General features: G+C 45.0%; 2 protein-coding genes across 6 annotated transcripts in view; one reads left to right on the top strand and one right to left on the bottom strand.

Moving 5' to 3' along the window:
* The window catches only part of SLC25A20 (solute carrier family 25 member 20), a 24688-nt gene extending 19706 nt beyond the window's left edge, over positions 1-4982 (bottom strand). Inside the window, exon 1 of one of the 2 annotated variants that reach the window (XM_026650215.2) lies at positions 4792-4982. In XM_026650215.2, coding sequence (XP_026506000.1) covers positions 4792-4815 — 24 coding nt within the window. In that variant the 5' untranslated portion in view covers positions 4816-4982. Of the gene's footprint in view, positions 1-46; positions 242-4791 lie in introns of those variants that run through there. The other variant, XM_026650214.2, reaches the window with a different exon arrangement.
* Positions 4536-26063, top strand: part of ARIH2 (ariadne RBR E3 ubiquitin protein ligase 2) — a 47452-nt gene continuing 25924 nt past the window's right edge. The window contains exons 1-4 of one of the 4 annotated variants that reach the window (XM_024204863.2): positions 5279-5350; positions 6385-6470; positions 9334-9680; positions 23736-23803. In XM_024204863.2, the coding sequence (XP_024060631.1) occupies positions 9432-9680; positions 23736-23803 (317 nt within the window). In that variant the 5' untranslated portion in view covers positions 5279-5350; positions 6385-6470; positions 9334-9431. Of the gene's footprint in view, positions 4645-5262; positions 5351-6384; positions 6471-9311; positions 9681-23735; positions 23804-26063 lie in introns of those variants that run through there. The other 3 variants (XM_026650213.1, XM_024204862.2, XM_024204865.2) reach the window with 3 other exon arrangements.

Genomic DNA, 26063 nt, shown 5'->3' with positions numbered 1-26063 from the left:
GTAGTTCCCCCCCCCCCCCGGGCGGCCCCGGGCTCCCCAGGCTCACCTTGATGGTGTCCAGCGGGTGCCCCACGAACACCAGGCAGACGCCGCCGAAGCCGCCGGCGAAGAAGTTCTTCACGGGGCTGATGGGCTGCGGCTGCTTCGCCATGGCCGCGGCGGCTGCTCGGCGGGAGCGGAGCCCTGCGCAGAGCCCCAAGGCGCCCAGCCGCGGAGCTCTCGCGCTGACCTTTACCCCAGTCCCGCGCCGCAAGGCATGGCGGGACACGGGGGGCGGGGCATGCTGGGACACTGGAGGACTCCCTCGGGCCGACGGCGCGATGCGCATGCGCTCTACTCCACCTTGCCCCCGGGCCGGCCCCTGCCCTGCGTCGCTGTGTGTCCCGTCCCGGTCCCGCCCCAGAGCCGGGGCCCGCGGGGCGAGGGAGGCGTCGCCCGTCTGCGTCCGCCACAGCCCTGCTCCGGCTTTAGACGGAACCACTGCCGGTGTCCGTCCCTGAACTCGTGTGAACGCTCCAGGCCCCGCGCTGCTGGCGCAGTTCTGGGCCGGGCCGGGCCGGGGCGGGGGGAAGCCTGGGCTGCACCAGGGTCCCAGGAGCCCCCAAGTGTACTTGGCCCGGCCCTGGTTCGAGTTCTGCCTCGGGGGAAAGCCACTGGCCAAACGAAGTGCTCCTGTGGCCCTCTCCTTTCCCTCTGGATCCCAAGGTGCCATTCTGGGGCTATTCCCCAGCCGCAGGTGCCGGGTCTCTCCTCCAGGCCAATACTAGCTTTAATTTCCCCAGGAGAGCAGCAGTGGGGCATAACTGCTCTGCTGGCATCAAGCAATAGTTTAGCACGTGTCTCCCTTAATTCTGGTGAGTGTCATTTTGTGGTCAGTTTCCTGAGAGTACAGGTGAAGAAAAACCAGCCATGCTTTAGAAAGAACTATCTGCGGAGGGGTCTCTGTAACATAAACTACTCCATCTCCGTGTCTGGTGGGGTGAGGGGTGTCTGAGTAGGGGTAAGGCCTAGCTGCTATTCAGTTTTCCTGATACAGTTTTAGGAAACCCCTCTTCCTCAGAGAGCTGATACCATGTAGCTCTTGCCCTCAGAGAGGAAAATTTGTTTCTGGTTTGGAGCAGTGATGCAAACACTAACATAGACAGGGCTGAAGTGTTTTTACCACTGGCTTTTCCTGGCACTGTAATTAAAGGATCTGAGCCCTGTCGACACCAGCACTTACACCACTGAAAGTAAAGCATGTCTGACTCATTACTGGGAAATGGGTACAGTAGAACCTCAGAGTTACAGACACCTCGGGGATGGAGGTTGTCCATAACTCTGAACAAAACAAAGCTCCACCTCCAGCAGTTCACACTCTGGGCCAGTTCCAGAGGCAGCTAGGCAGCTTCCTTCTAGACAAGCTTGTCCCCCTGCCCACCGACGGGTGGTGGTGAAAACAGTGCCCCCCCTCCCAGCGGGGGTGTGTGTGAAAACAGCGCCCCCATCCCAGGAGAGGGTTGTGTGTGAAAACAGCACTCACATCTTACAGGAAAGCAGTGCAGACACCAATGCTGTTTCTGCGCAGGGCTCACAGCTTTGCCTGAGAATCTCAGCATCTTCAACTCCTAGCTGTAAGTGAGGGCCCAGTGTGTGGGAGTGGGAACAGGCAGCCCGGGTGTGCCTACCTTTAAGATGCAATACAGGCACAGTACGTATTTGCTTTGTTTTTTGGTCTCTGTTGCTGTCTGATTGATTACTTCCGGTTTCACATGGTGTCCTGTTGACCAGTCAGTCTGTAATTCTCGCATTCATATTTTTGAGGTTCTACTGTAATAATTTTCCGAGTGTAGACAAGGCCAAGTTGAAAAAGTGAAATTCTTCAGAGACTGTTAGTCTCTAATCAATCTAAAAGGCCCTGATACAGATGTTCAGTCACTCCCCGGCCTGCCCATGCTGCCTAGTCTCCCTCATCCCATGGAGGCAATCAGAAGGTCACACTGAACCCACAATTCTCACATGGCAATGCCAGGAGGTGTCCCAGAGTCCCTTTGCTCCCCAGCCAATTTAATATTTTAGTAAGGGGTATAAGGAATAATGACCCAACAGCTGTGCAATATTTAGCTGCAATTCTTTTATGTTATTCTCAGGTAATGGTGGGTGGTTTGTTAATGTCATCAGAAAGCCCACAAGGGACTGCAGCAAAAGTAACTGTAGGAGAAGGCTTGCTGAAAGAGGTGAATCGTTTATTACACTTTAAAGATGGCAAGTCTTGGACTCAGTCTGGTCTCCAGCAGTTGTGGATTCCCAGCTAAAGTCCCTCCAGTGGGAATAGCCTGCCCCCAGTACTTGCATGTACAAATCTGGACTCCATTAGCTTGAGTATCTTTATAGAATGCAACTGCTGTGACGGAGTGCAAAACAAAAGCTGTTCTTTCTGTGAAGATATCCCACTATTAGATATGACGACAAGATAGAGTACAACAGATGGGTGTGATGTGCTTATGTTAGTCTGTCCTACCTAACTGGAAGGCAGCTGGTTATTATAGTTTCCGAGTTGCCTTCAGGATTAGCCCAAAGTAATCGCAATAATTCAGTCTAGGCGTGGTAAAAGTGTGATTCACTAGCCAAGTGTGTGATCTTGTCTCACTCTAGCAGCAGGCCCTAGCAAGAATAAGACCCTGCCACTTAGCAAACACTCCTCTAAGTCAAGTGGTATCAGTAAGCTCTCATTCAAGCACTCCTTTTCGGTGCTGAATGTCCCAGGTTTGATTCCTGCTTACGAATGTTATTTATGCTATATATCAAAAGCATAGCTCCCTGTGGTCAAGTCTGTACCTGAGAAGAAAGGGCAAAGTCAAAAGCATTTCTGATCAGTGCTGCAGTTTGATTGTCCATGAGCATGAATAAGTCTTATCAGGGCCAAAGTTAGAAAACATGAGGGCACTGTAGCCTCTCTCTTGATCTTCTCCTAGCATCTTAAGACTGAGCACCGAAGGACTAAGGAAGTGAAAGCCATCAGTGAAAAGGAAGATTAATTATAACCTTATGGAATCTATGTAAGGAGAGAACAAAGCCACATCAATGCAATGGAAGAGAGGGGAAGTTGATAGCAATAAATAAAAATCAGAAGATAGGAATTATAGAAAATTGATAAGGGAAGCAAAAGGACAAATGTAGAAGAAACATATGGCCAGCCAAGTTAAAGACAATAAGAAGGCATTTTGAAAGTGTATTAGGAACAAAAAGAATCCTAACAATGGTACTGGTCCATTACTAAATGGAAATGGTAGAACTGTTAGTAATAATACAGAAAAAGCAGAAATATTAAATAAATATTTGTTTTGTATTTAGGAAAAAAACAGATTATGTAATCATATCATACAGTGACAATGAAACTCCATTGCAATAGCAACTCGTAACGGAAGCTGTTAAAATTAGACATTTTTAAATCTGCAGGTTTAGATAACTTACATCCAAAAGTTTTGAAAGAGCTGGCTGATGAGCTTGTTGGACCATTAATGTTGATTTTCAATATGTCTTGGAACAACAGGAAAGTTCCAGAGGACTAGAAGAATGTGAGTGTTGTGCCAATTTATAAAAAGAGCAAATTGGATGACCAGGGTAATTATAGGCCTGTCAGCCTGACATTGCTCACAGGAAGAATAATGAAACAGCTGATACAGGATTGGATTAATAAAGAATTAAAGAAGGGTAGGTAGTTTATGGAAAACAGATCCTGTCAAACTAACTTGATAAGATTTTTTTAAATACGATTACAAGTTTTGTTGATAAAGATAATAGCGTTGATGAAATATACTTCCACTTCTGGAAGGCATTTGACGTGGTGCTGCAAGACATTTTGATTAAAAAACCAGAATGACAAAGTTGACATGGCACACGTTAATTAGATTAAAAACTGGCTAACTGATAGGTGTCAAAATGTAATGGTAAATGAGGAATCATCATTGAGTAGGTGTGTTTCTAATGGGGTCCCACAAGGAACAAGTTTTTGGTCCTTTGCTATTAAACATTTTTATTAATGACCTGGAAGGAAATATAAAATCATCACTGCAAAGTTCACAGATGACACACAAATTGATAAAGAATCAAGAGGACAGGTCACTGTTAAAGAGCGATCTGCACTGTTTGGTAAGCTGCACGTAAGCATAGAATATGTGTGTTCTTTTGACCAAACAAACATATCTAAGAACACAGAATGTTGGCCATACTTACGGACTCCATCCTGGGAAGCAGTGTCTCTGAAAAACATCTGGGGATCGTGATGGATAATCATGTGAAAGTGAACTCCCAATGCGATGCAGTTGCCAAAACAGCTAATGCAATCCTTGGATGTATAAATGGGAATCTTGCATCCGAAGAAGTGGGTTGTAGCCCACGAAAGCTTATGCTCTAATAAATTTGTTAGTCTCTAAGGTGCCACAAGTACTCCTGTTCGTTTTTACAGATACAGACTAACACGGCTGCTACTCTGAAACTTGAGTAGGGAGGTTATATCCCCTCTATATTTGGCACTGGTGAGACTCCTACTAGAATACCGTGTCCAGTTCTGAGGTCCACCATCGAAGAAGGATGTTGATAAATTGGAAAGAGTGCGGAGAAGAGCCGTGAGACTGATTAAAGAATTGGAAAACAGGCCTTCAGGTAAGAGACTCAGTCTGTAAGCACTGATGTGGTGAACAAATATTTTGCTAAGGGGCTCTTCAATCAAGCAGACAAAGGGGCAGTGCCTGGAAGCTGATGCTACACAATTCCAGACGGCAGATAAGAAGCATGTTTGAAACAACTGACCAGGGAGCCTGGGGGATGCTCCATCGCTGGCAATGTTTAAACCAGGCCTGGATTTATTTCCCCAAAGGCGTGCTCTGGTCAAACAAGGGTGACGGCCTGTGTGAGCCAGGAGGGGATCCCAGGGGTCCTGCTGGCTGTACCACCCAGAAGTCCGTCCCTGGGGCCGGGAGCGATGTCAGGCCGAGGCTCTGTCCGGGCGTGTAACGAGCAGCGTCTCGGTCCCGTCGCCGGGTCAGACAGGCCGCCGGGGGCAGGGCCGCCGGGGGTCGGGCACACCCCCCTTTGGGCCCCGCCGCGTTCTACCGGGGCTCCCGCACGGCCCCCAGTGGTTCAGCCCGGGCTCCCGAATGGTTCGGCCCCGGCCCCGCCGCGGTCACGTTACCTTCGCCGCGTCCCTGGCTTCCCCCCGCGCCGGCGGAAATGACGTTTTGCTGGACGCCCGAACTTCCGGTGCGCAGGCAGTAGCGGCCCGGCAGGAGGAGCCCGGGGGAAGCCGAGCCCCTCTTCCCGGTGGTCCCGGCACCCCACGGCCTGCCCCGGCCTTCGCCCCGCAGCCCCGGTAAGTGGGAGGGAGGCCGGGCCTTGTTGACGCCGGGACAGCGCTGAGGAGACGGGCAGTGCGCCGGGCGGCTCCCCCGCGGGACGCGGCTGGAGGGGTCGGGCCTGGGCCGTGCCCCACCGCTCCCCCCCGAGCCCGGCACGGAGCCGCCGGGGGGGGGGGCGCTGTGTGGTGCTCCTCTCTCGGGGGCTGCTCCCCCCGAGCCCGGCTGTGGAACCGGGGGGCGTGTGTGGTACCCCCCTTTTGGGGAGCTGCTTCCACCTCCTTGAGCCTGGCCGTGCCCCCGGGGGGGGTATGCAGTGCCCCCCTCCCTGGGGACTGCTTCCCCCCAGATCCTATGCTCAGGCTGGGGGTGGGCTGTGTGCTGTCCCCCTTCTTGGGGGCTAGGTCCCCAGCCCCACAGCCAAACTTTGGTGGGTAAGGCTACTACTGGTAGCAGGGAGCCCCCCCATACAATGGCCTTGTCTTTACTTGGCCCCCCCTAGCCATTTTCTCATGGGGAGACCTCATTCTCCCTGAGTGTTAGCCTCGGTGATGGGCTGGGCTCCCAGTTGACTGAGTCATTCTAACCTTTGGGAGTAGGTACCTACCCTGTATCATCCCAGCCTGCATATGCTGAGGTTGGGACCTATTAATATCCACCAGCCGCCTTCAGAGCACCCAAAACCTTTCTTGCCCTTCTCCCTCAAGGGATGTTTGGTATGTGTCTCTTTGTGTAGGGGTCCTGGTGGGGGGACAATGGACTATAGCCTTCCCCCACCTGTGTGCTAGATGGTAGGGGTAGTCCAAGAGGCATAGTGAGCAGCACAGTATACACTGATTCTTAAGAAAAGCTTTAATGGGATTCTCAGATAAAATTGTGTGCTGTGTACCATTATATAGGGTAGCTTGAAAATGTGCAAACTTTAAGTGTAATTTACTATAGGCCTTTAGTGCATCTCTGTTGTAGTGCTGTTAAATGAAATTAGGTCTGAAAGGATTCTGTTTAATTTGATAATGATTTCTATCCTCCACATGTGGCACTCTAACTTCAGCAGGCATGCTGAAGGGGAATCCTTTCCCACGGTTGTGACAGGAGTGGCATACTCTTGGCCTACTGGCTGGATGCTATCTGCTTGATGTAAGTGTTTGGGTCCATGACAGGTTCAGAATCTGCAAAATGCAAGTCTTTTTTTTTTTTTTTTTAAGTTTGACATCCTTGAGTAGAAAATCTAATGAAAGTGAACTGATGTATGACTGTTTTAGTTTGAAATGGCTTTAAGAGGCGTGAATTCCCAAATCTATATCAGGTCAAGTGTCAAATCACTCAGACATATTATTATGTTCTTGATTTGTACATGCAGCTGCTAATGCAAATCAGGGAAGTTGCATAGGCAAATGTCCCAGAAGGACAGAAATATCACCACTCCTAAAAGTCTTGCATTCTCCCCCGAGTGGAACACAACTGTTTAGTTATTACATAAGGCCCTTATTCTACTCCCAAAACATCCCACGGCATCAGTGCAAACCCCCCGTATGTTGAAGTAGTAAATGGATCATAACTTAAGCGTAGCTCTTCTTTCTCCACAGGATGAGCATGACTCCTTGGGTAGGACTGAAGGCTTTCCTCACCAGTAATGTCTGAATGATCTATGAGATCTGCTAGATAAAACTGGCATAACACTTAGATTCTTGAACACTTTATATGTGTGATTATTAAGGACTGCCCTCGGGTGGTTCTAGATTCCTGGAGACTAGCATATCCTTTAGACAGATGTGCATCGCTCAGACAGAAGGTACAGGCTCTATGCGAGAATTACTGAGTGAGGTTCTATGGCTTGTGTTGTTGCAGGGGATCAGATCATCATACCGGCCCCTTCCGGCCTTAATCTGTGACTAACCTTTTCTTGGAGAGGCTCAAAACAAGTGTGTGTGTGTGTGTGTGTGTGAGTAAGTATATATTTGCTTTGGACTTGGCAAAAGCAGAACTCAGCATTGATTATGAAATATAGTATTGAGGAATCTTTGTTTGAAGAGCCCACAGTGGAAACCCAACAAGAGAGACATTAGCTGCACGTAAAACATACTTACCAAATACATCAGCTTTTGCAGATATTTTCCTTAGAAGCCCATTTGTCTCCTTCCCTTAATCTCTGAATGTTTCCATTTGGGGAAGCCTGAGAACTCTTTTGTACCTAAGGGGTTTCATATGGCATTGGAAGACCCTGCTTTTAGAATCTACTATATGGATGATTTCTCAATGATGTAACTTAATTACTTGGATTTGGTGTCTTTTTCATCTGGCAGAAAAGGTGAATATTTGTCTACGGCAACTTGACTAATGCGTTTTATTGGCGTTTCTGTAGCGCTCATCACTATAGTATCAATGTTGTGGTATGGGAACATCACTCACCGAAGACTATTACTCAGAGTTCCACGTAATTTGGCAAAATAAAGTTATACCACAACCTAAATGTTCTCTCCATAATCCCGACCCTCCATCCTTTGGTTTTAGAGGAAACCGAATGATATAAAAAAAAATGTGGATGTGACACATTGCAGATAAGTCAAGAAATCATGAGGTACGTTATGGGTATGGAGAACAGAATTCAGCAGGCTAATGTGACCAGCTTCCAACTCTCATCCTCTCCTATTGGAGGAGGTTTAAATCTGCTGAAATGACTGCAGTGCCTCTGATTATATATTAAGTCTGCTCCTGAATGACTTAGAGTACCTAACAAATGTGTTTAAAACAGGAAACAAATAGAGTGGAGGAAAATAATGAAGTGCTGTGATTGAGGTTGTCCATGCACTAAAGTCAGGAAATTCAAAGTTTTGGTTCCCACAGCAACTTGCCACATTGCACATATATATTAAAAGATTAAAGTTAACAACATCAAACAGCAATTCAAAATACCACATATATGCAAGGGGCCCAATTTATACTTCCCATGGGAAGTAACTGAAATTTTTTTAATCTTTTGTATGTAAAACTCAGTCACATCAGTGTATTCCAGCTCTTTTCTGTTTTGTGTTTAATATAAACTCTCGAGACCAAACTAACTTGGTTAGATCCTAGCTTGTGATTGTTTTATTACAGAGATACTCATAACTCAAGGATTTATCAGCTTGTGCTGTCTGATGATTCCTTTATAACGAATACATTGTGGTCATTATATTGCTGACTTGAGTAGAAGTTGTGCAAGACAGGTAACTAAGATCAAATTGACTACTTTGCCAACAGCAATGAAAATGTTAAGCATAATTTTGCTATGTTGATCCTTTCGTGTAATTTTAGTAGCTAAACATTCATTTTTACTGAGAATGTCAAGAAAATTGATTAATTTCTGTAGTTTTCTCCTCTTTGGATAGAAGGCCCCAGCCAAGTGTAAGCCAAGGCATGTCTGCCAGATTCCAAGTAAGGGAACATACTGAGGAGCTCCTGCCTTTCTGAGCCACTGCTTTGTGTGCAGCTCAGAGCTCTAGGATTCTCTCCCCACCCTCATTCTGAGCTGCCAGTTAAATTCTATGCTCTAGAGGCAGCAGGGACGGAGCATGGGCTCCTGGGTTCTCCACTGAATTGCTGTGACCTGGGACAACTCATTTCCCATATGTGCCTACACTACCTTACGTGAAGGGTGTAAGAAATAGGTGAAGTATTTTGAAGATGTGAAGTACTAGATATCTAGTTACATCCCTGACCAAACTGTATGGTAGAGATTATACAGCGATTTCCCAGATGACAAGACCTCTTTAAGTCCTGGTAGAAGCGCTAGGAAACAGTGCAGTAAGCCCTGGTTGAGAACCACACTAGTGAGACATGCCCAGGTTTTGCAGGTGCAGAAGTCAGAGCTGATCTCTAGTCAGGGACCTTCATGATAGAATGTTGCTCTCTAGCTCAGCATCAGGTCAGTGCATTTCTGACTGTTTTATCATCTGTGTGGTATTAAAATATTCTGTTATTTTTTTTCTTGTGCCTAAGAAATTGTTCCTCCCCCATTTAGGAGACAGAAGTCAGATGAATTCAAAGGAGTGATAAAGTGTGGCGGAGAAAGAGAAGCTGTGGTTGCTTTCCTGGTCTGCAGTTTGGCGGGGCACTAAGATGTCTGTGGACATGAACAGCCAGGGCTCTGACAGCAATGAAGAGGATTATGACCCTAACTGCGAGGAGGAAGAGGAGGATGAGGATCCTGGGGATATTGAGGATTATTATATTGGGGTAGCTAACGATGTGGAGCAGCAGGGAGCAGATGCCTTTGATCCAGAAGAATATCAGTTTACCTGCCTGACGTACAAGGAGTCGGAGAGCACCTTGAACGAGCACATGGTCAGCTTGGCCTCCACATTAAAGGTGAGCAAATGTTTCTGCATTCATGAGATGTGCACATAAGGCTGTATGCCTGAAACGGCAAATATTGATCAAAAATTTGAGTTGGATCAACTCAAACTAATTTTAAACACCCCACTTGATGAGGGTGGTGTTTAAGATTAGTAGTTCTGAGCTGACTCAGGGCTTTACACAGACTACAGCATGCTGGGTCTGGGGGTTGATCATAAAAAGCTATTTACAGAACCTTTTTGTGAGAATTTTCAGAGCTAAACTTTTCATTAGTATTATTGGAGAGTTCTAAAACAGGGTAAAGCAAAGAGAAAAGTATGAAAAGACATCACAGACAACACAAATAGCTGTACTTATGTTTGTTCAGAAAATGACTGGCAAGAGGTAAACAATGCTAAGAGCATAAAGCCCAACACAAATCCCCTGCCAGTTTTTGAGAGAGAGTAATCATAGACTTTCAGAAAGATAGGGTTGGTGCAGGAGATCTGAGCTATCATTGCATTGACAAGCAATTTGATTAAGGGTGGTGAGCTTATCTGCTGTTCTACTAATGACTAATTCCTCCTTGGAGAAGATTTTCACTTCTGTAAGTCAGCCCGTTGACATTAAGTAGTGCTCAAGAGACTACATTATCCCTTTTGTGCAACTGGTAGTATATTACAGGCTAGTAGCAATGCAAGTTTTCTTGCACTGCACTACCAATATGCTTCCTTCCCATCATGGAGGGGCAATTTATAGAAGTAAGATGAGAATTCAGTCTCTAATTCAGACCTTGACACCTCAGCTAAAGCTGTCAACAGGTCTGCCATGTTGTGTTAGATGTAATGGTGTCATGTTGTGATGTGGACCCTCGGCCACGGGAAGCTGGAGAGAAACTTCACAGAAGTGGTCTAATGTTGTGATAGCAGTACAGCATAACATGCCACCCATACCTTTATCTGATCCTGCTGTCCTTGATGCCCACTTCAACAATCCTCCCCTACCATAGCTAACTGGCTCTTGGTCACATTATTCTTTCTAGAACATTTACATTCTAGCTCAGTTTCCCCATCCCTTACAGATTCTAGATAAAGTGGACAAAAGGAGGGGGCAAATGGGAGGATTTGACCTGCACTTGGATCTGGCTTCCAGTCACTGTCATTTTTAAGTGATTCAGTAAATATTTAGAAAAGGCTGTTTTGCTTCGTGCCTGGGTGACTCATAATGTACCCCCTTAAAGGGGTAAGTGACTTGTCCATTAATCAAATGAATGAAAACACTAGACTTTCAGGTTTAAAATCGGAGGGTATCCTTTCTTTGCCACAACGCACCGAGGGTTGTGTTTACAAAGACCTGCGGACAGCATCGAATTTGTATTAAAACAGTGGAGACTACAGTTGCCCTCATCTTTAAAATCATAGACTTTAAGGCCAGAAGGGATTATCATGATCATCTAGTCTTAACTCCTGCACATCACAGGGCACAGAACCTCATCCACTCCCTCCTGTATATGCTGTAATCTGAGGGCTGGTCTACACCCAGCCGCTAGTTCGGCGGCTGGGGATCGAAGTTCTGGGTTCGACTTATCGCGTCTGGTCTGGACGCGATAAGTCAAACCAGGAAGTGCTTGCCGTCGACTGCGGTACTCCAGCTTGGTGAGAGGAGTACCGCGGAGTCGACGGGGAGCCTGCCTGCCGCGTGTGGACCGCGTCTGAACCGCGGTAAGTTCGAAGTAAGGTATGTCAACTTCAGCTACGTTATTCACGTAGTTGAAGTTGCGTACCTTAGTTCGACTTGGGGGGTTAGTGTAGACCAGGCCTGAGTTACTGAAGTCCTCAAATCTTGATCTAAAGACTTTTAAAATTACAGATAATCCATCATTTACTCTAGTTCAAACCATCAAGTGATCAATGCCACACACTGCAGAGGAAGGCAAAAAACCCAGGGTCTCAGACCAATTCTCTTCAATTTATCAAGGTCATTTGAATTCTAATCCTGCCCTCCAAAGACCTAACAGCCCCTCCCAGCTTGGTGTCATCCGCAGATTTTATAAGCATATTCTCCACTCTATTATCCAAGTCATTAATGAAAATATTGACTATTACTGGATCCAGGACAGTCCCTTGCTGGGCCTCAATAGATCCGTCCTTCCAGTCTGACAGCAAACCATTGGTAACTACTCTGAGTACAATCTTTCAACCAGTTGTGCTCTCACGTTTTACTAACTTCATCTAGACCACATTTCCATAGTTTGTCCCATGTGACATTCTTATGAGCTATATCAAAAGCCTTACTAAAAATCAAGATATGTCACATGTGCAGCTTGTCTCCTATCTCTTAGGCCAGTAACCTTGTCTAAGAAGGAAATTACCTTGGTTTGGCATTATTTGCGCCTGACAAATCCATGCTGGCTATTCCTTATAGCCCTACTGTCCTCTAGGAGCTTACAAATTGATTGTTTAATAATTGGTTCTGGTATCTTTCCAGGTATTGAAGTTAAGCTGACTAGGTCCTCTTTGTTTGTTTCCCTTTTTGGAGATAGCTACTATGTTTGCCTTCTCCAGTCCTCTGGGTCCTCACCTCTCTTCCATGAATGCTCAAAGATGTACACGAATGGTTCCAGCGTTGCTTCAGCTAGTTCCCGAAGTACCCTAAGGGCTTGTCTTTGCTACGGGGCAAAATCGGCACTGCTGCAATTGATGCAGTGGCGTCAATTTAGCGGATCTGGCGAAGACTCAATAAGTCAACGGGAGAGCGCTCGGACGTTAATGTAATTATTCCACCGCAATGAGAGGCGGAAGCTGTTGATGGGAGTGTGTCTCCTGCCGACATAGCGTGGTGCAGACGCTGCAGTAAGTTGATGTAAGTGACTTCACTCAGGGGGGTGAGTTTTTTGCACCCCTGAGTGACATAACTTACGTCTACACTACCATTTAAGTTGACAAGGCCACGGATTAATTTCATCAGGCACTACTGACTTGATGACATCTACTTATCTAGATATTCTTTAACTGGCTCTTCTCCTATTTTGGCTTGCATACCTTCTCCCTTGTTAATATTTATTGTTTTAAGTATCTGGTTACTATTAACCTTTTTAGTAAAGACTGATACAAAATAGAAGACGGATGCCAAAATAGGCATTAAACATCTCAACCTTCTTGATGTAATCCATTATTAGCTCTCCTTCCCCTCTAAGTAGTGCCTCTTCACTTCTTTTAATTTTTCACTTGCTCCTAATGTATTTAAAGAACCTCTTATTTCCTTTTATGTCCCTTGTGAGATGTAACTTTGATTTTGTCCCTACATGTTTGTGCTATTTTGTACTTTTGCTTTGCAATTTATTTGTCCTCTTTTTTCAGGTAAATACAGAGCTGATGGAGGTATATCGACCTCTTACTATTCTTCCTGTCTTTCCTTCGCCTCAGAATAGTTTGCTCTTGTGCCCTTAATGTTATCTTTTTGAGAAGCTCACAGCTCCCCCAAACTCCTTTTTCCCATAGATTTTCTTCCCATGGGACCTTACATATCAGTTCTGAGTTGTCTTTTTTTAAATCCATTATCTTTATTCTGTTGCCTCTATAGTTTCCTGATCACTTTCACCCAAGTTGCCTTCAGATTTGCAACCAATTCCTTCCTATTAGTTAAAATCAAGTCTAAAATTGCCATCCCCTTGGTTACATCCTCCACTTTCTGAAACAAATTGTTACTGGACATTTTATATTTTGCTGTATTACTTTTCCAAGAGATATCTGGGTAGCTAAAGTCCACGTGATGGGGTGTGACTCACCATCTCCTGCTGGCCTTGCGGGGAATTAGCTCTTGGTTGCTGGTGCGCCTTCCTCTAGTGGTGTCTCACCACCATCACTTCTGTTCCACCGCTAAGACCCACGTCACTCCCCGGACCACGGCATCCTCTTCTGGGCACAGCCCTCCAGCTGTGCCCCACTCCACTTTCTCCCCGCTTCCGGGGGAACTGGCTGTGTCTAGTCCTCCACTTGCCACTGTGGCTTCCTGCAGCCCTCGGTCTAGCCCCTCGCCTCAAGGGGTAAACTGCAGTCCAAATACTGGCCACCCCCTCTGTGGCAAGTGGGAGAGAAGGGGGGGGCCCAGGCTCACATGCTATTCCAGGCCACAACCCAGGGACCCTATAGCCAGCAGCCACATGCTGCTGCTCCTCCAACTCCTGCTGCCTATTTCCCTGGGCCACTTCCCTGTAGCCCTAGCACCTTCCCAGCCCTTTGTGTCTGGAGCTCCCTATTGTTCCTCCACCCAGTACTGCTCTATCTAAGGCAGCCAGTCCTTCTCCCTTGCACTCCAGGGAGAGACTGACTGTGGGCTGTTGAGCAGCCCTTCTTATATGGCTCCCCCTGGCCCTGATTGGCTGCTCCAACCAACCTTCTCCTGATTGGCTCTCTACAAGCCCTCTTCCCATTGGTTGGGTTTTGTGCGGCCTTCCTGAGGGCTGCTTTAACCCTCCATCTACCTGTGTGGGGCAGCTGCCCCACCACAGCCCCCATTACCAATAGATCCTGTGTTTTGGGTATTTCTACTGTGCTAGAAATGCTCTTCCTCCTCCTGATTTGGTGCTCTATAGTAGGCCCCTACCATAATGTCACTCCAGGTTTTTCCCCCTTTTGTCTTCACCCAGAGACTTTCAGCTGGTCTGCCCTCACCTTCTCCTGGACCTCAGGACAAGTGTATATATTCTTGATGGGCTATAGGCCCAAAGACCAAACATTGCAGCTTTTGGCTACTGCCTGAAAATAACATTGTAGAAACTCAGTGTAGACAAAGCGAAGCTAAATAGTCTGTCTCTTCCCAGCTGATTGAACTGCAAAGAGGAAACAAATCACTTGAAGGGCAAATATTATTTTAAGAATTGTTTTCATAATCTTGTAACTGCGAAGGATTGATTTTAATTAACATGTGCCCATTTAATAAAGTGGTGTGGCTCATGAAGCCTACAGGTCCCAGTGGACAATACTTCCTTGTGCTTTGAACAACCACTGCTTGGGCTGGAATGGAGTAGTCAACCCCATGCGCAGGCTACATCTCCCGTATTAAAGCTGAGTGAGCTCACATGATACATTTGTTTTAATCTAGTAAAGCTTTTAGTTTACTGCCCCCACCCCAATGCCATTCCCACTTGGTGGGCAACAGGTAAGAGCATTCATTTTGACCCTTGGGTCTTATGCTCTTAACCAAATAGGTTGGTTTTCTGATGCAGCTGTAGCAAGACATTAATTTAACCTTCTTTCCCTGAATGAACAGCCTAGCTACCTCTTCCCAACTTGGTCCACCATACATACTAACTCATTTGTGATGTGTCTACTGGGAGACATTTCACAGATCTGAGACAATTCAATAGTTCCTATTCTCTTCCTCTGCTTGTGCGTTAAGAGCAGCCTTGTGGGATGCATCCCAAAGACTTGGGAATTTGTTGCTCATGAAACGAAGGGTCCTTCTTGCTTTAGTCAATTAGAATCAGTTTTCCCTTCAGCATTTGAGTTGCTGTACCTGTTCGTATTCAGGATGTGACTTCCGTTCTTCTGGACATGCCGGATATGAACAACAATCTGAGTGGCAACAGAATACTAGCTTTGCTTAGCATGTCTAGTCTAGCACCCTTCTAAATCTGAATGGGCTGACGCATCTGATGTTAATTAGTTGCTAGCATCACTTAAGATTGCACTGTTTTTGGCAAGCTGAGAATATATGGGGTTTTGTGTTATGCCTTAAGAAATCTGTACCTATGTTGTGTTGTATGAGAGCTTGACTATACTGCTCTAGAGGCTGTATCTGATTTGTATTTGGGTACCTCTCAGTACAGTTCTTGGCATTCATTGGCTTGGTATAGCTTATTGCAGAGAGTATTTAAAGGATACCATTGTAATGTTTAAGATTTCTAACAGCTTCATCTAGTCACAAAAGTCACTAAAAATGTTTAGCTGAGTGTCAGAAATATAACAACTATCAAGTGGGAAGCTGCTCTTTCCTTGCTGTTCTCTAATGCCCACGCCATGTGAAATTTTTAACTTTAACTGCTGCCTTCGTGTTTTTGTCACTGGTACCCTGTAGAACAAGAGTTGTCCATTTCTTAGGATTCTCATCTTTCATGTGTATCTAACATGCAGACTCTCCTGTCCCCTTATTTTTTGTTTCAATAAAAACAACTTTAAAAAATTGAGATGCTGCCACTTTGTCATCTTTATGAGGCATATTAGGATGAAGAAAATTCAACTCCCATTAGCAAGCATGGAGATGGGGGACGTTGGATAGCTGCTGTTAAGAAAACAATATAGTATCATTAAATGTTGATCTTCCCCTGCCCCCATTGAGAGATCCACTACTATTCATGGTCCTGAGATACTGAAACAGTAGCTGATGTTTCTGAGAACTGTTAGAAATTCTCTTAGACTCCTTATGTAGTAATGTCCTTGATCTCTTAAGGTCTTAACAAATCTATAGCAGTTTCCCTTTAAGGTGGATTTCTTCATAAGTTGTATTGTACTTCTGGGTAACAGCCCATTCCTTTGCATGAGGGTTTTTCACACTTCTTGCTATCACTCTAGGTATATTATGATGATCCCTCTTTTTCCTTAGGGAGACTAGTGATTCCCCAGCTCGTTTATTCCAAGACTGCTTATAGAGCAGTTGTTGTCAGATCTGTGCTGTGGATCAGGAACCCTTCCTAGAGTCAGTGCCACCTTTCTCTTCAAGGACTAAGGCGGGTTAGTACTTAGGCAGTGTTTGCCCCTTCAGAGGAAAGTTTGAAGGGTAAATTAAAGACCATTTGAGGAAATACAGTGTTGGAGATAATCCAAGGTGCAGAAGCGGTGCACCTGGCTCCCACTCCTGGGAGACTGTTTTCTGTGCCACCTCTGGTCTTCGTTAGCCTGGGGAAGCAATAGCAAAGCTGCCTTTTGAACTGACCTGCTGTTTGTGCTATTGACCTGGCTCTCATCCATCGCTGTTCTTTGCTTCAGAGAACTAGACTCATTTCCCAGGATAGCATTGCATGAGGGCCCAGTAGTGCAGGGAGCCTTACACTTCCATTTGTCTTATTCTTTGGGATTCCCTCTCTGACGGCTTCTAGAACAATTTTTTTCTACAAGATGGTGACTGGGCTGTACTGTGACCATGGCCACTAAAGCAAGTATTCTACCCTTGTCCTCACACTTACAACAGATACTGATATTTCTTCATGGGAATTTGATTCAGATGTGAATTGCCTGCTCTGGTCACCTATTTCTTTTGACAGCATTCTTGCTTGTCCAGGTTAGCTTCCAGTCTTGAATGTCTGCTTTCTCTTTGCAGCGTAAGGTATAGTGGACCCATCCTAGAAACCTCCTGGGCTGTCTCCTCCCACCTACAGCCCTCCATCCCTTATAAGTCACATGGCACTTTCTGTGTGAAGTTTGGCTTGGCCTAACTCTTATTGAAGTTAGCTACCCAACTGAAGAGACTCCTTATCACATGGTACACGTCTGACCAAGTATATGAATGCATTCATCATATGATGATAAGCATGTATGCTACATTAGCCTAGATAGACCCTGCCATCAAGAGCTTGTTGTTTAATCTTTAGCACCTAGCACAAGGGGACATCAGTCCCTGATTGGGGTCTTTAAGTTCTACTGTAGTACAAATAATATCTTCTGAAACGTTGTTCCCTTAGCTGTTGCTGTTACTGCTTCCACACAACAGAGGGGAGTTCTGTATGTTACACTGAAACTGTACTATTACCTAGCAAATGTGTAAAATCTGGGTTGTACCAATAATATACTCAATTTCAGTGGGACAAGGATTATTCCTTTCATATAAGGCTTGTAAATATGTGGTCTTCAGTGTGCAGTATCTGCTCCAAAAAATATTTTGAGCCAAAATAAAACAATACTCCTTAAACAATGACCTCAAAATCCAATGTACCAGCATGTCTGGAGTGGGCCTTGGGCTGGAAAGATCATAGAGCCGGCAGGAAAGCCCAGGGCTTGCGAAGTGAGCAGTTTCACAGGATTATTTGAGGAAAATCAGTTTTATTCCTCACTGCCCAAGCCTTCAGCTTGTTACTATTTCCAGCTTGATGGAAAAACTAACTACAGATGTGTGGGTTGATTAAATCCCGCTCCTTTTCTTTTCTCTGAGTCACGCATCACCTAAAACTTGCAGCCTGTCTGGATCTTCACTGAGCGAACGTGGCAGCTCACAGCTGTTGATGAGTCTGATCTTGGTGGGAGGTGGAGGGAAGAGAGAGCACTATGGAAATAATCTGAGTTTCACATTGCCATCTTATAGCTGGACCAGATGAGCACAGAAGCTGTGCGAGGCAGTTAAAATACATTGCCAAATTCACATGTTATGGCTGTCAAATTCAGTAATTCAGCTGATATTGCTGTTCTGTGTACCCTGAAGTGATGGCCTTCATATGAGCAATTTCTTCTCTTTCCTTCAGTTGTGTTTCTTAAAAACACACCTGGGATCCTCTAGCAGAGAGAAGTGATGAAATGGGGCAGAAGATGGGTTTGTCTTTACTGCAGAGAACTCAAGTCGTGACCACGCACACCCCTTAACTCAAGTGTGATGGTGCTTTTAACTGGAGTTGGCTGGCCTGCTGGGGCACAGGGTATGGCTTGAGTGAGCACAACTCAGCAGCAGCTAACACAACCCCTCTGTATAATGTCTTGCTTAGAACTTATTTTCATTGAGCTTGCATTGTCTTCCCTGGAAAAATAACTTGCAGTCTGAGAAATGCTGCACTTTGTGTTTTCCCTAACTAAAGCTCTACTGATCCCACTTGGCAGCTGAAATCTCTGCTGTGTGCGCGCGAGAGCAGGTAGATTAAGGCTAATGTAAAATGATTAAGTACAGAGAACAAGGAGTTGAGACTTAACGTGAGATCCTCTTTATTCAGTGCGCAGCAAACTATGTTGTGGATTGAAAGCACTTGCAAGTCCTGCTTAGCAGCACTTGTAGTATTTATCAGTCCTTCACTGCACTCTGACTTGTAAATATGTTTCTAATCTTGTGGGCTGACATTGGGTGTCTGCACGCCTGTGGCCAGGTGACGGGGGGAGATTAAAACCCCCTGATTTAGAAATAGTTGTGCCATGCTGGCTGTCAAGACTGCTCCATGATATCAAGGCTACAGCTCATGAGTCTGAACTGCATTTCTCCTACTTCTTCTATAGCTCACAATCTGTAGCTGAGGGAGAGGTTGAAATGTCAGTCTAATTCTGAGCAATACTCTGAATGCTTAGAACTTTCAAAATTTTCTACCCAGTATGTCAGAAGTCTGAGTTAAGTAGGTGTTAATTAAAAGTTTTAAACAGTATGATGAAAAATGCCTTTCATTTGCCCAGGTTTCAGTTTCTTGTAGTGTCTCAGTCCCACTGTTTCTACAGTTCTCCAAGGAATTCTCCTGCAAAATCACAGAAGTTGATATCTGTCTCTAATGAAAAATATCTCCGGTCTTCTTTATGAATGATAAAGAAGCACAAAAGACTTATTTTTTCCTTTTCAGGTTAAACTTTTACTTAGATATGTTTCATTCTAGTTAGTACAGTATATGAAGGTCAAGCATCTTTAGAAGTTTTCAGCAAAATATAGTGTTTCCTAACTGGGATCTAATCTTGGGAGTTGCCATAGTTCCCTGTGGTGGTACGGTTCGGAAGGCTAGAGTTGTCTAAATTGACCTCATCTACTCTACCTTCATTGTTCATCAGCCATGGTGGTTGCAGAGGCTCTTGCTCTTTGTGGGTTGCTTTGACCATGCCAGGGTATTGGTGTAAGTCTGTAAGGGTTTGATCTAGATCACCAATTACCTTCTCTTGATGAGACAATCCAAAGTTGCAACCACTGGAAAGTCATGTTCTAGGATTTAAAGGAAAACTTCTCAGAAATATTTTCTTACCTTTGTGGCTTAGAGAAAAACTTTTATTACGGTAGTTAAAACCCAGTGTTGGCTCTACTGGGGGAAAGAGGACTTTCTTCCTGGTTTCTCCCTGGAGAGATTCCCAGCCCCAGCAGTAGTGAGCCCAAACAGTTTCTTTTTCTCCTTTCTCTTTCCTACTAGGTTTGTTCTCTTCTCTGGCCAGGCACTTCCAAACACAACCCTGATTTTGCAGGACATTGTCAGCCTGACTTAAAGTCACAGGATGTGTTGACTCCGACTCATCCCTAATGTACTCTCTCCTTAAGTGGTCATGTAATGAGCACGGGGTCAAGTTGCACCCTTGTGGGCTCCCAGCCAGCACATCTCAAAATCTATGTGTTGGAAAAAATGGATTTTTCTGTGGACCAGTTAGAGCTTAGTCTAAGAATGTCCCTAGGAATTCTCTTTAAAACTCCATCAGGAGGTCTCTGCAAAATCCACAATGAAGACAGAGCTCCAGAAAAGCAAGTCAGACCTGGAAGACATTCAGGATGAGGGAGCTGCACAGCTACACCACCAAACTATTCACCATTAAGGATTCTAAGTTCTCAAACATGAAACACGCTTTAAGCTTTAGGATCAAATTCCTACCTGGGTGGACCACTCTCAAGGCCAGGTGGCAATGGTTGAAAAATTATAGCCACAGATGTCTCTCAGAACCATAGGACTGGAATGGACCTCGAGAGGTCGTCTAGTCCAGTCCCCGGCACTCAGGACTGGGCTAAGTATTATCTAAATCATCCCTGACAGGCGTTTGTCCAACCTGCTCTTAAAAACCTCCAATGATGGAGATTCCACAACCTCCCTGGGCAATTTATTCCAGTGTTTAACCACCCTGACAGGTAGGAAGTTTTTCCTAATGTGCAACTTAAACTGCCCTTGCTACAATTTAAGCCCATTGCTTCTTGTCCGATCCTCAGAGGTTAAAGAGAACAATTTTTCTCCCTGCTCCTTGAAACAACCTTTTATGTTATCGTGTCCCCTCTGTCTTCTCTTCTCCAGACTAAACAAACCCAATTTTTTCAATCTTCCCTCATAGGTCATGTTTTCTAGACCTTTAATCATTTTTGTTGCTCTTTTCTGGACTTTCTCCAATTTGTCCACATCTTTCCTGAAATGTGAGGCCTAGAACTGGACACAATACTCCAGTTGAGGCCTAATCAGCGTGCAGTAGAGTGGAAGAATTGCTTCTCATTTCCTGCTTACAATATTCCTGCTAATACATCCCAGAATGATGTTCACTTTTTTTGCAACAGTGTTACACTGTTGACTCATATTTAGCTTGTGATCCACTATGACCCTCCGATCCTTTTCCTCAGTACTCCTTCCTAGGCAGTCATTTCCCATTTTGGATGTGTGCAACTGATTGTTCCTTCCTAAATGGAGTACTTTGCATTTGTCCTTATTGACTGTCATCCTGTTTACTTCAGATCATTTCTCCAGTTTGTCCAGATCATTTTGCATTTTAATCCCATCCTCCTCCAAAGCACTTGCAAGCCCTCCCAGTGTGGCATTGTCCACAAACTTTATAAGTGTCCTCTCTATGCCAGTATCTAGATCATTGATGAAGATATTGAACAAGACCACATATGTGGGGGCCAGGCTGCAACTGCTGGAAAATAAGGTGGCCTGTCTAGGAAAATGAGCTGGGGACACAGCCAATTAACTCTTCGCTCTTCAGCCTTCAAGAAGGAATGGAGCACCCAGAGAATTCCTTTAGCCAATCCTTCAGATGTTTCAGCATTCTCTTGGGCAAGAGAAACTTTCCAGGACACATCAATATGAGTTTTTCTTACCCTGAAAAAAGACAAGAACCTGAGGACTGTAAAACATACCACCCAACTTGATTAATCTGGGCATCAGAATAGGTGAAGATTTTTCTAATTGGGCTTTATATATTGGAGATCAACAAACCACAACATCTGCAGAACTCTGTATCATATGCTACTCCAGGGGGGTGAAACAAAGGTCTCAATTCCTGTAGGCAGAAATTGATCATGTTTATTGCATTACCTCTGTTCAGTACCTGAGAAACTTAACTTTGCCCAGCAATTTATAGTGTCTTGCTAATTGTTCTGTAACTCTGCCATGGGGACTCCTGCTCATCTAGAGCAGCTTCCTGCCCGTTGGGGCCGAGGTGCTGTGCCCCCACTCCTTCAGTGTGTGGAGTTTGCACTTCAGCTACCCGTGCTGCAATGTGTTTTGAGGATAAGCATAGCCCTTCAGTGTCTAGGGGCTGTCAGTCTGGCACTGCTTCGGCTGTCAGCAGCTGCAGCCAGGGCTGTACCCCCCCCTCCACCCCATGGCTGGAGCTGGGGCTACCCCGCCCCTGTGGTGAGACCAGGGCCCTGTGGCTTGGTTGGGGCTGTGCCTTCCGTCCCATTGCTGTGGGGCTTGGGCTGTCAGTGCCCCCACCCCCTGCAGTGGGGCTTGGGCTGTCGTTCTTCCCCTCCCTCTTCCCCCCCCCCCGGTTATTTTTAGTAAAAGTCACGGACAGTGAATTGTTGTTTATCCAGTGAATTTTTGTTTATTGCCCGCGACCTGTCCGTGACTTTTACTAAAAATAACTGTGACAAAATCTTAACCTTAGTTATAAATCATTGAAACTGATGCATTTTATCTGGGGTGGTTTTGTGGAGAAGCTTTGGCCAAGACAATCACTTACTCTTCTAGTTAGCACACAGCTCTTTAACATCCTTCTCAGTCAAAACGAAGCAGGCAGTGTACAGTGCTTGTCCTAACGGCTGAGCCTTCTAACCGTGCCCATTCTCCTGAGCTGCCTCCAAGGTGTCAGCCCTTAATATATCTGAATCTCCATATGTGACTCTAATTTACAGCCTCGCATTTTAAAAACAAGTGTTCAGTACCTGTATTGTCATGTGGTTCAGACCCCAGCTTTACCCTACAGCCCCATCACACTTGTATGCTCCTGTTAATACTGCACCAAGATAACAGTGTAAGATTTGAAACTTTTAACTTGCTTCCTCTTCTGGGGCTACCTGGAAATATTTTTAATTTAGCCCTTCTCTAAAATTACACAGGGTTACCCTGCTCAGGCCAGTAGAAATTATTTAATTCTAGCCTCTGCCCCAGACCTGTTGCAGAGCATCAGCCCATCACTGGAAGTTGTACCGTCTCTAGTCCTGTGGCAGGAAAGCTAAACGTTTCCTTTTCTTTCTTACCATAATCTGTGCCCCAGTGTGCGGCTGGTCACCTCTTCTCCGCCCTGCTCGTTAAGGGGTGTCTGTCTGCTCATGCACAACTCACATGGCATAGTGTGCTCTATTATGACTAACAATACGCTTTAGTCATGGAGGTGACTGGTTCCATGACTTTACCGGACCTCTGTGACTTAGGTTTCAGTTGTCAGTGCCCACGGCCGGAGCCTGGACTGCGGTTGTGCATCCCTGCCCCCGCCGTGGTGGTGGGGCTCAGGCTGTCAGTTCTCTTGCCCCCTGTGGCAGGACTCGGGCTGTCAGTCCCTGCCCCATGGGGCTCCAGCTGTCATTCCTCCCACACACACACTTATTTTTAGTAAAAGTCACAGACGGGTCATGGGCTCCCGTGAATTTTTGTTTGTTGCCCACAACCTGTCCGTGACTTTTACTAAAAATAACCGTGACAAAATCTTAACCTTAATTATGACCTGGTCCCTGTCTCCTCTCTCTTGAGTCCCACCCTTTTTAGGCTTAGCCAGGGGAAGCAACAGTCCGGTTTTGAGTTTCTCACATTTGGCTGCATCAGTTGGAACAGTGGTTACTTAGATACAGCTGTATGTGTAGCTCCGTTCCCCACCCATGGCATAGTTTATCCTTTTATTGAGGGGATCTGTTTAAACTGGGACCCTTCTTTAAAGCTTGAGCTGGAAAATTAATGGCCTGCAGGTTCTAGGTGAAAATACTGGCAGGCATTGGCATGTTTTACTGTAGATTTCTTTTGGCCCCGGCACCTGATAGTGAGCAAAAACATGAACTGTGCGTAATGGTTTGAGAAACAAATTTCATAGGAATAATTTCCAGCCCAGACCACTAGCACGGAAAAGTCTGAACAATGACCTGCATTATGGGGCGATGGGTGTGTGTGTATGCAAACTCCTAGGTGTACAAGGTGGGGCTCTGGAAATATGCCTCTTGATTCTTTTTTTCCTCTTTTCTCAGGTGTCTCATGCAGTTGCTAAGCTTGTATTAGTTAGTTTCCACTGGCAAGTCTCAGAGATTTTGGAAAGGTAAGTGTGACTAACTGTATGTATCCCATGCTAGTCGCTTTTCACTCTCACTATTTTGCAAATATGAATGTACCAGGCTGTTTCCCACTGATGTCTACACAAGAGAACGGTTGGGGCAGCAGGGAGGCTGCATACTGTACCCCGGGGGGTGAAGAGGAAGGCTGCATTTTGATCAAGTGAATTCCCCTAGCTGACCAGCTAATGTAGGTAGAATAAAGGGAGGGAGATGGTGTTTGTTTGTCCTGGAAGGCTACCATCTTTTTAAGGGATTGTTAAGCAATGCAAATGCATTTTGCTTTAAATTGGAACCTGTATATTGAGAAAGCTTCAGCAGTAGTTGATTATAACAAAGGGAAAATTTCCTTTAGAATCTCCTCTGTTTCTAGTAAGTTTTTCCACTGAGAGAAGAATCTGATCCCTGGCCATAAACAGGTACTGAACTAGTGCCGGCTTACAAGACAGTCATGCTTTCAGATGAAAGCTTTTTGCTCCTTCTGGATCCAGTTGGTGATTTTTGTGGCGAGCACTGAAAGGATGTTGAGTCAGGGTATTGGGACGTGGGATACTGGCTCAGTAGCGACTCGAGTAGAACTGAACAATTCTTATCGCAGATCAACAAGCTGCAAAGGCAGACTGTAAATGGTGTCCAAACCCATCTGAGAAGCACATGCCAGCGGCCAGTGCCTCTTTGCATCTCCTTCTGGCTGGTCCAGAAATAGTAAGAGTGAATCTGCCCCACGAGCCCCTGGTAGCAATCACCCCCTTCCAGAGAGGGTGGGAGAAACGCAGTTTCCTGAATGGCCGTGGTGCACACTGAGGGAGCCAGCAAGCTTCCCACAGTACGTAGCTGGTCCCCAGGGAGTCTAGAACTAGCTCCAGAAGGTGGGATTTCTGCATGGGAGCCACTGCTCTTCTGCAATGTAAGCGGTCAGATCTGGAACAGGAGTACGTTGGGGAGGGGCTTTATTTTTAAAATTGCAACATTGCAGATTGTTTCTTAGTGCATCTGGTCCTCAAGCCAATGTCAAACTTCCATTTTCCTTCCTTAGCTGCACTTGATATAAATTCAGTGGAGGCCCCTAATTTCAATCCCTAAAAGTTATGGAGTGAGAAGAAGGAGGTTTACCTATCCCAATGTGAATAGAAATGACTTTGATTTAATTCAGTGATGTTTACGTCCATTGTGAAAACCTTCCTCTGGAGTGTTGGAAACCCCAAACAGCAACATGTGGCTACTTCTAATGCTGCTTATTTCTTATTTGGTGTTCTTGGAGGGCGTGGGGGCTCTGATACAATTGCATAAATATTTAGCTAGATGATGTATTGGAATTAAAGTGAGACCAAACTGTCCAAACTGAAGTGTGAAATATCAACAGCCTTTGTTGAAAGGGGATTTAGATTAGGAAAATCCTGTTGGTCTATCCTGTCTAAGAATATAAGGGAAATCTAGTTCACATTTGGATTAAACATCAGGCTGGACTGATTTATGTCAAAGTGATTTAAATCAGAAAGCAGGAAACGGTCATTTAAATAACTGATTTTAATCTCATTTTGCATGAGTACTTTTATTTTCCTAAAAAGTTGATTCTCACTAGTTGGTAACTATTAAAACATGATGATTTGCCACTAAATACAACTTTACACTAGTTTGTGCTTCTTTTTGCTAACCAGGAGGATACACTGGCAATTTTTAAATCAAGATTGGATATTTTTCTAAAATATCTGCTCTAGGAATTATTTTTGGGAAGTTCTATGACCTGTGCTATACAGGAGGTCACGTTAGCTAACCACAGTGGTCCCTTTTGGTCTTTGAATCTCTGTGTCTGAGATTTATTTAAGCAATTATACAGCTTCTTCCTTAGTCAGATTCTTAATTTTTGCATTTTTATTATGGCGAATGATGCATTTCTTATTTAAAATAATTTTTGACTTTTGATTTGTGTCAAGTTTTTTGGATGGGAATTCAATTACAAATGCACCATACCAGCATTTAAAAAAATTTGTTAAATAAAATTACCTAAAATGTGCTGCATACATAAGAAAAAAGTTTATCAAAACAGGTTTTGCATTTACAACTGATTTATTAAACAAAGAAAGTAATATCTGTAATTAGTGAATTGAACTGATTGTTTCTGGCCACTGTTTCCTTCAGGATTTTAGAATTAGTAAATCTCACCTTCTTATACCTAGTTTTTTATTCTGCGATTTGAACAGGAAAACAAGCTTTCCTTCTTTTCAACTTACGATTAGTTTCTTAGCT

The sequence above is a fragment of the Terrapene carolina genome, unplaced genomic scaffold (assembly GCF_002925995.2).
Source record: "Terrapene carolina triunguis isolate 2854851 unplaced genomic scaffold, T_m_triunguis-2.0 Scaffold89, whole genome shotgun sequence".
NCBI lineage: Eukaryota > Metazoa > Chordata > Testudines > Emydidae > Terrapene > Terrapene triunguis.
Note: the sequence above shows the minus strand (reverse complement) of the source record. Positions and strands in the feature narration are given on the sequence as shown.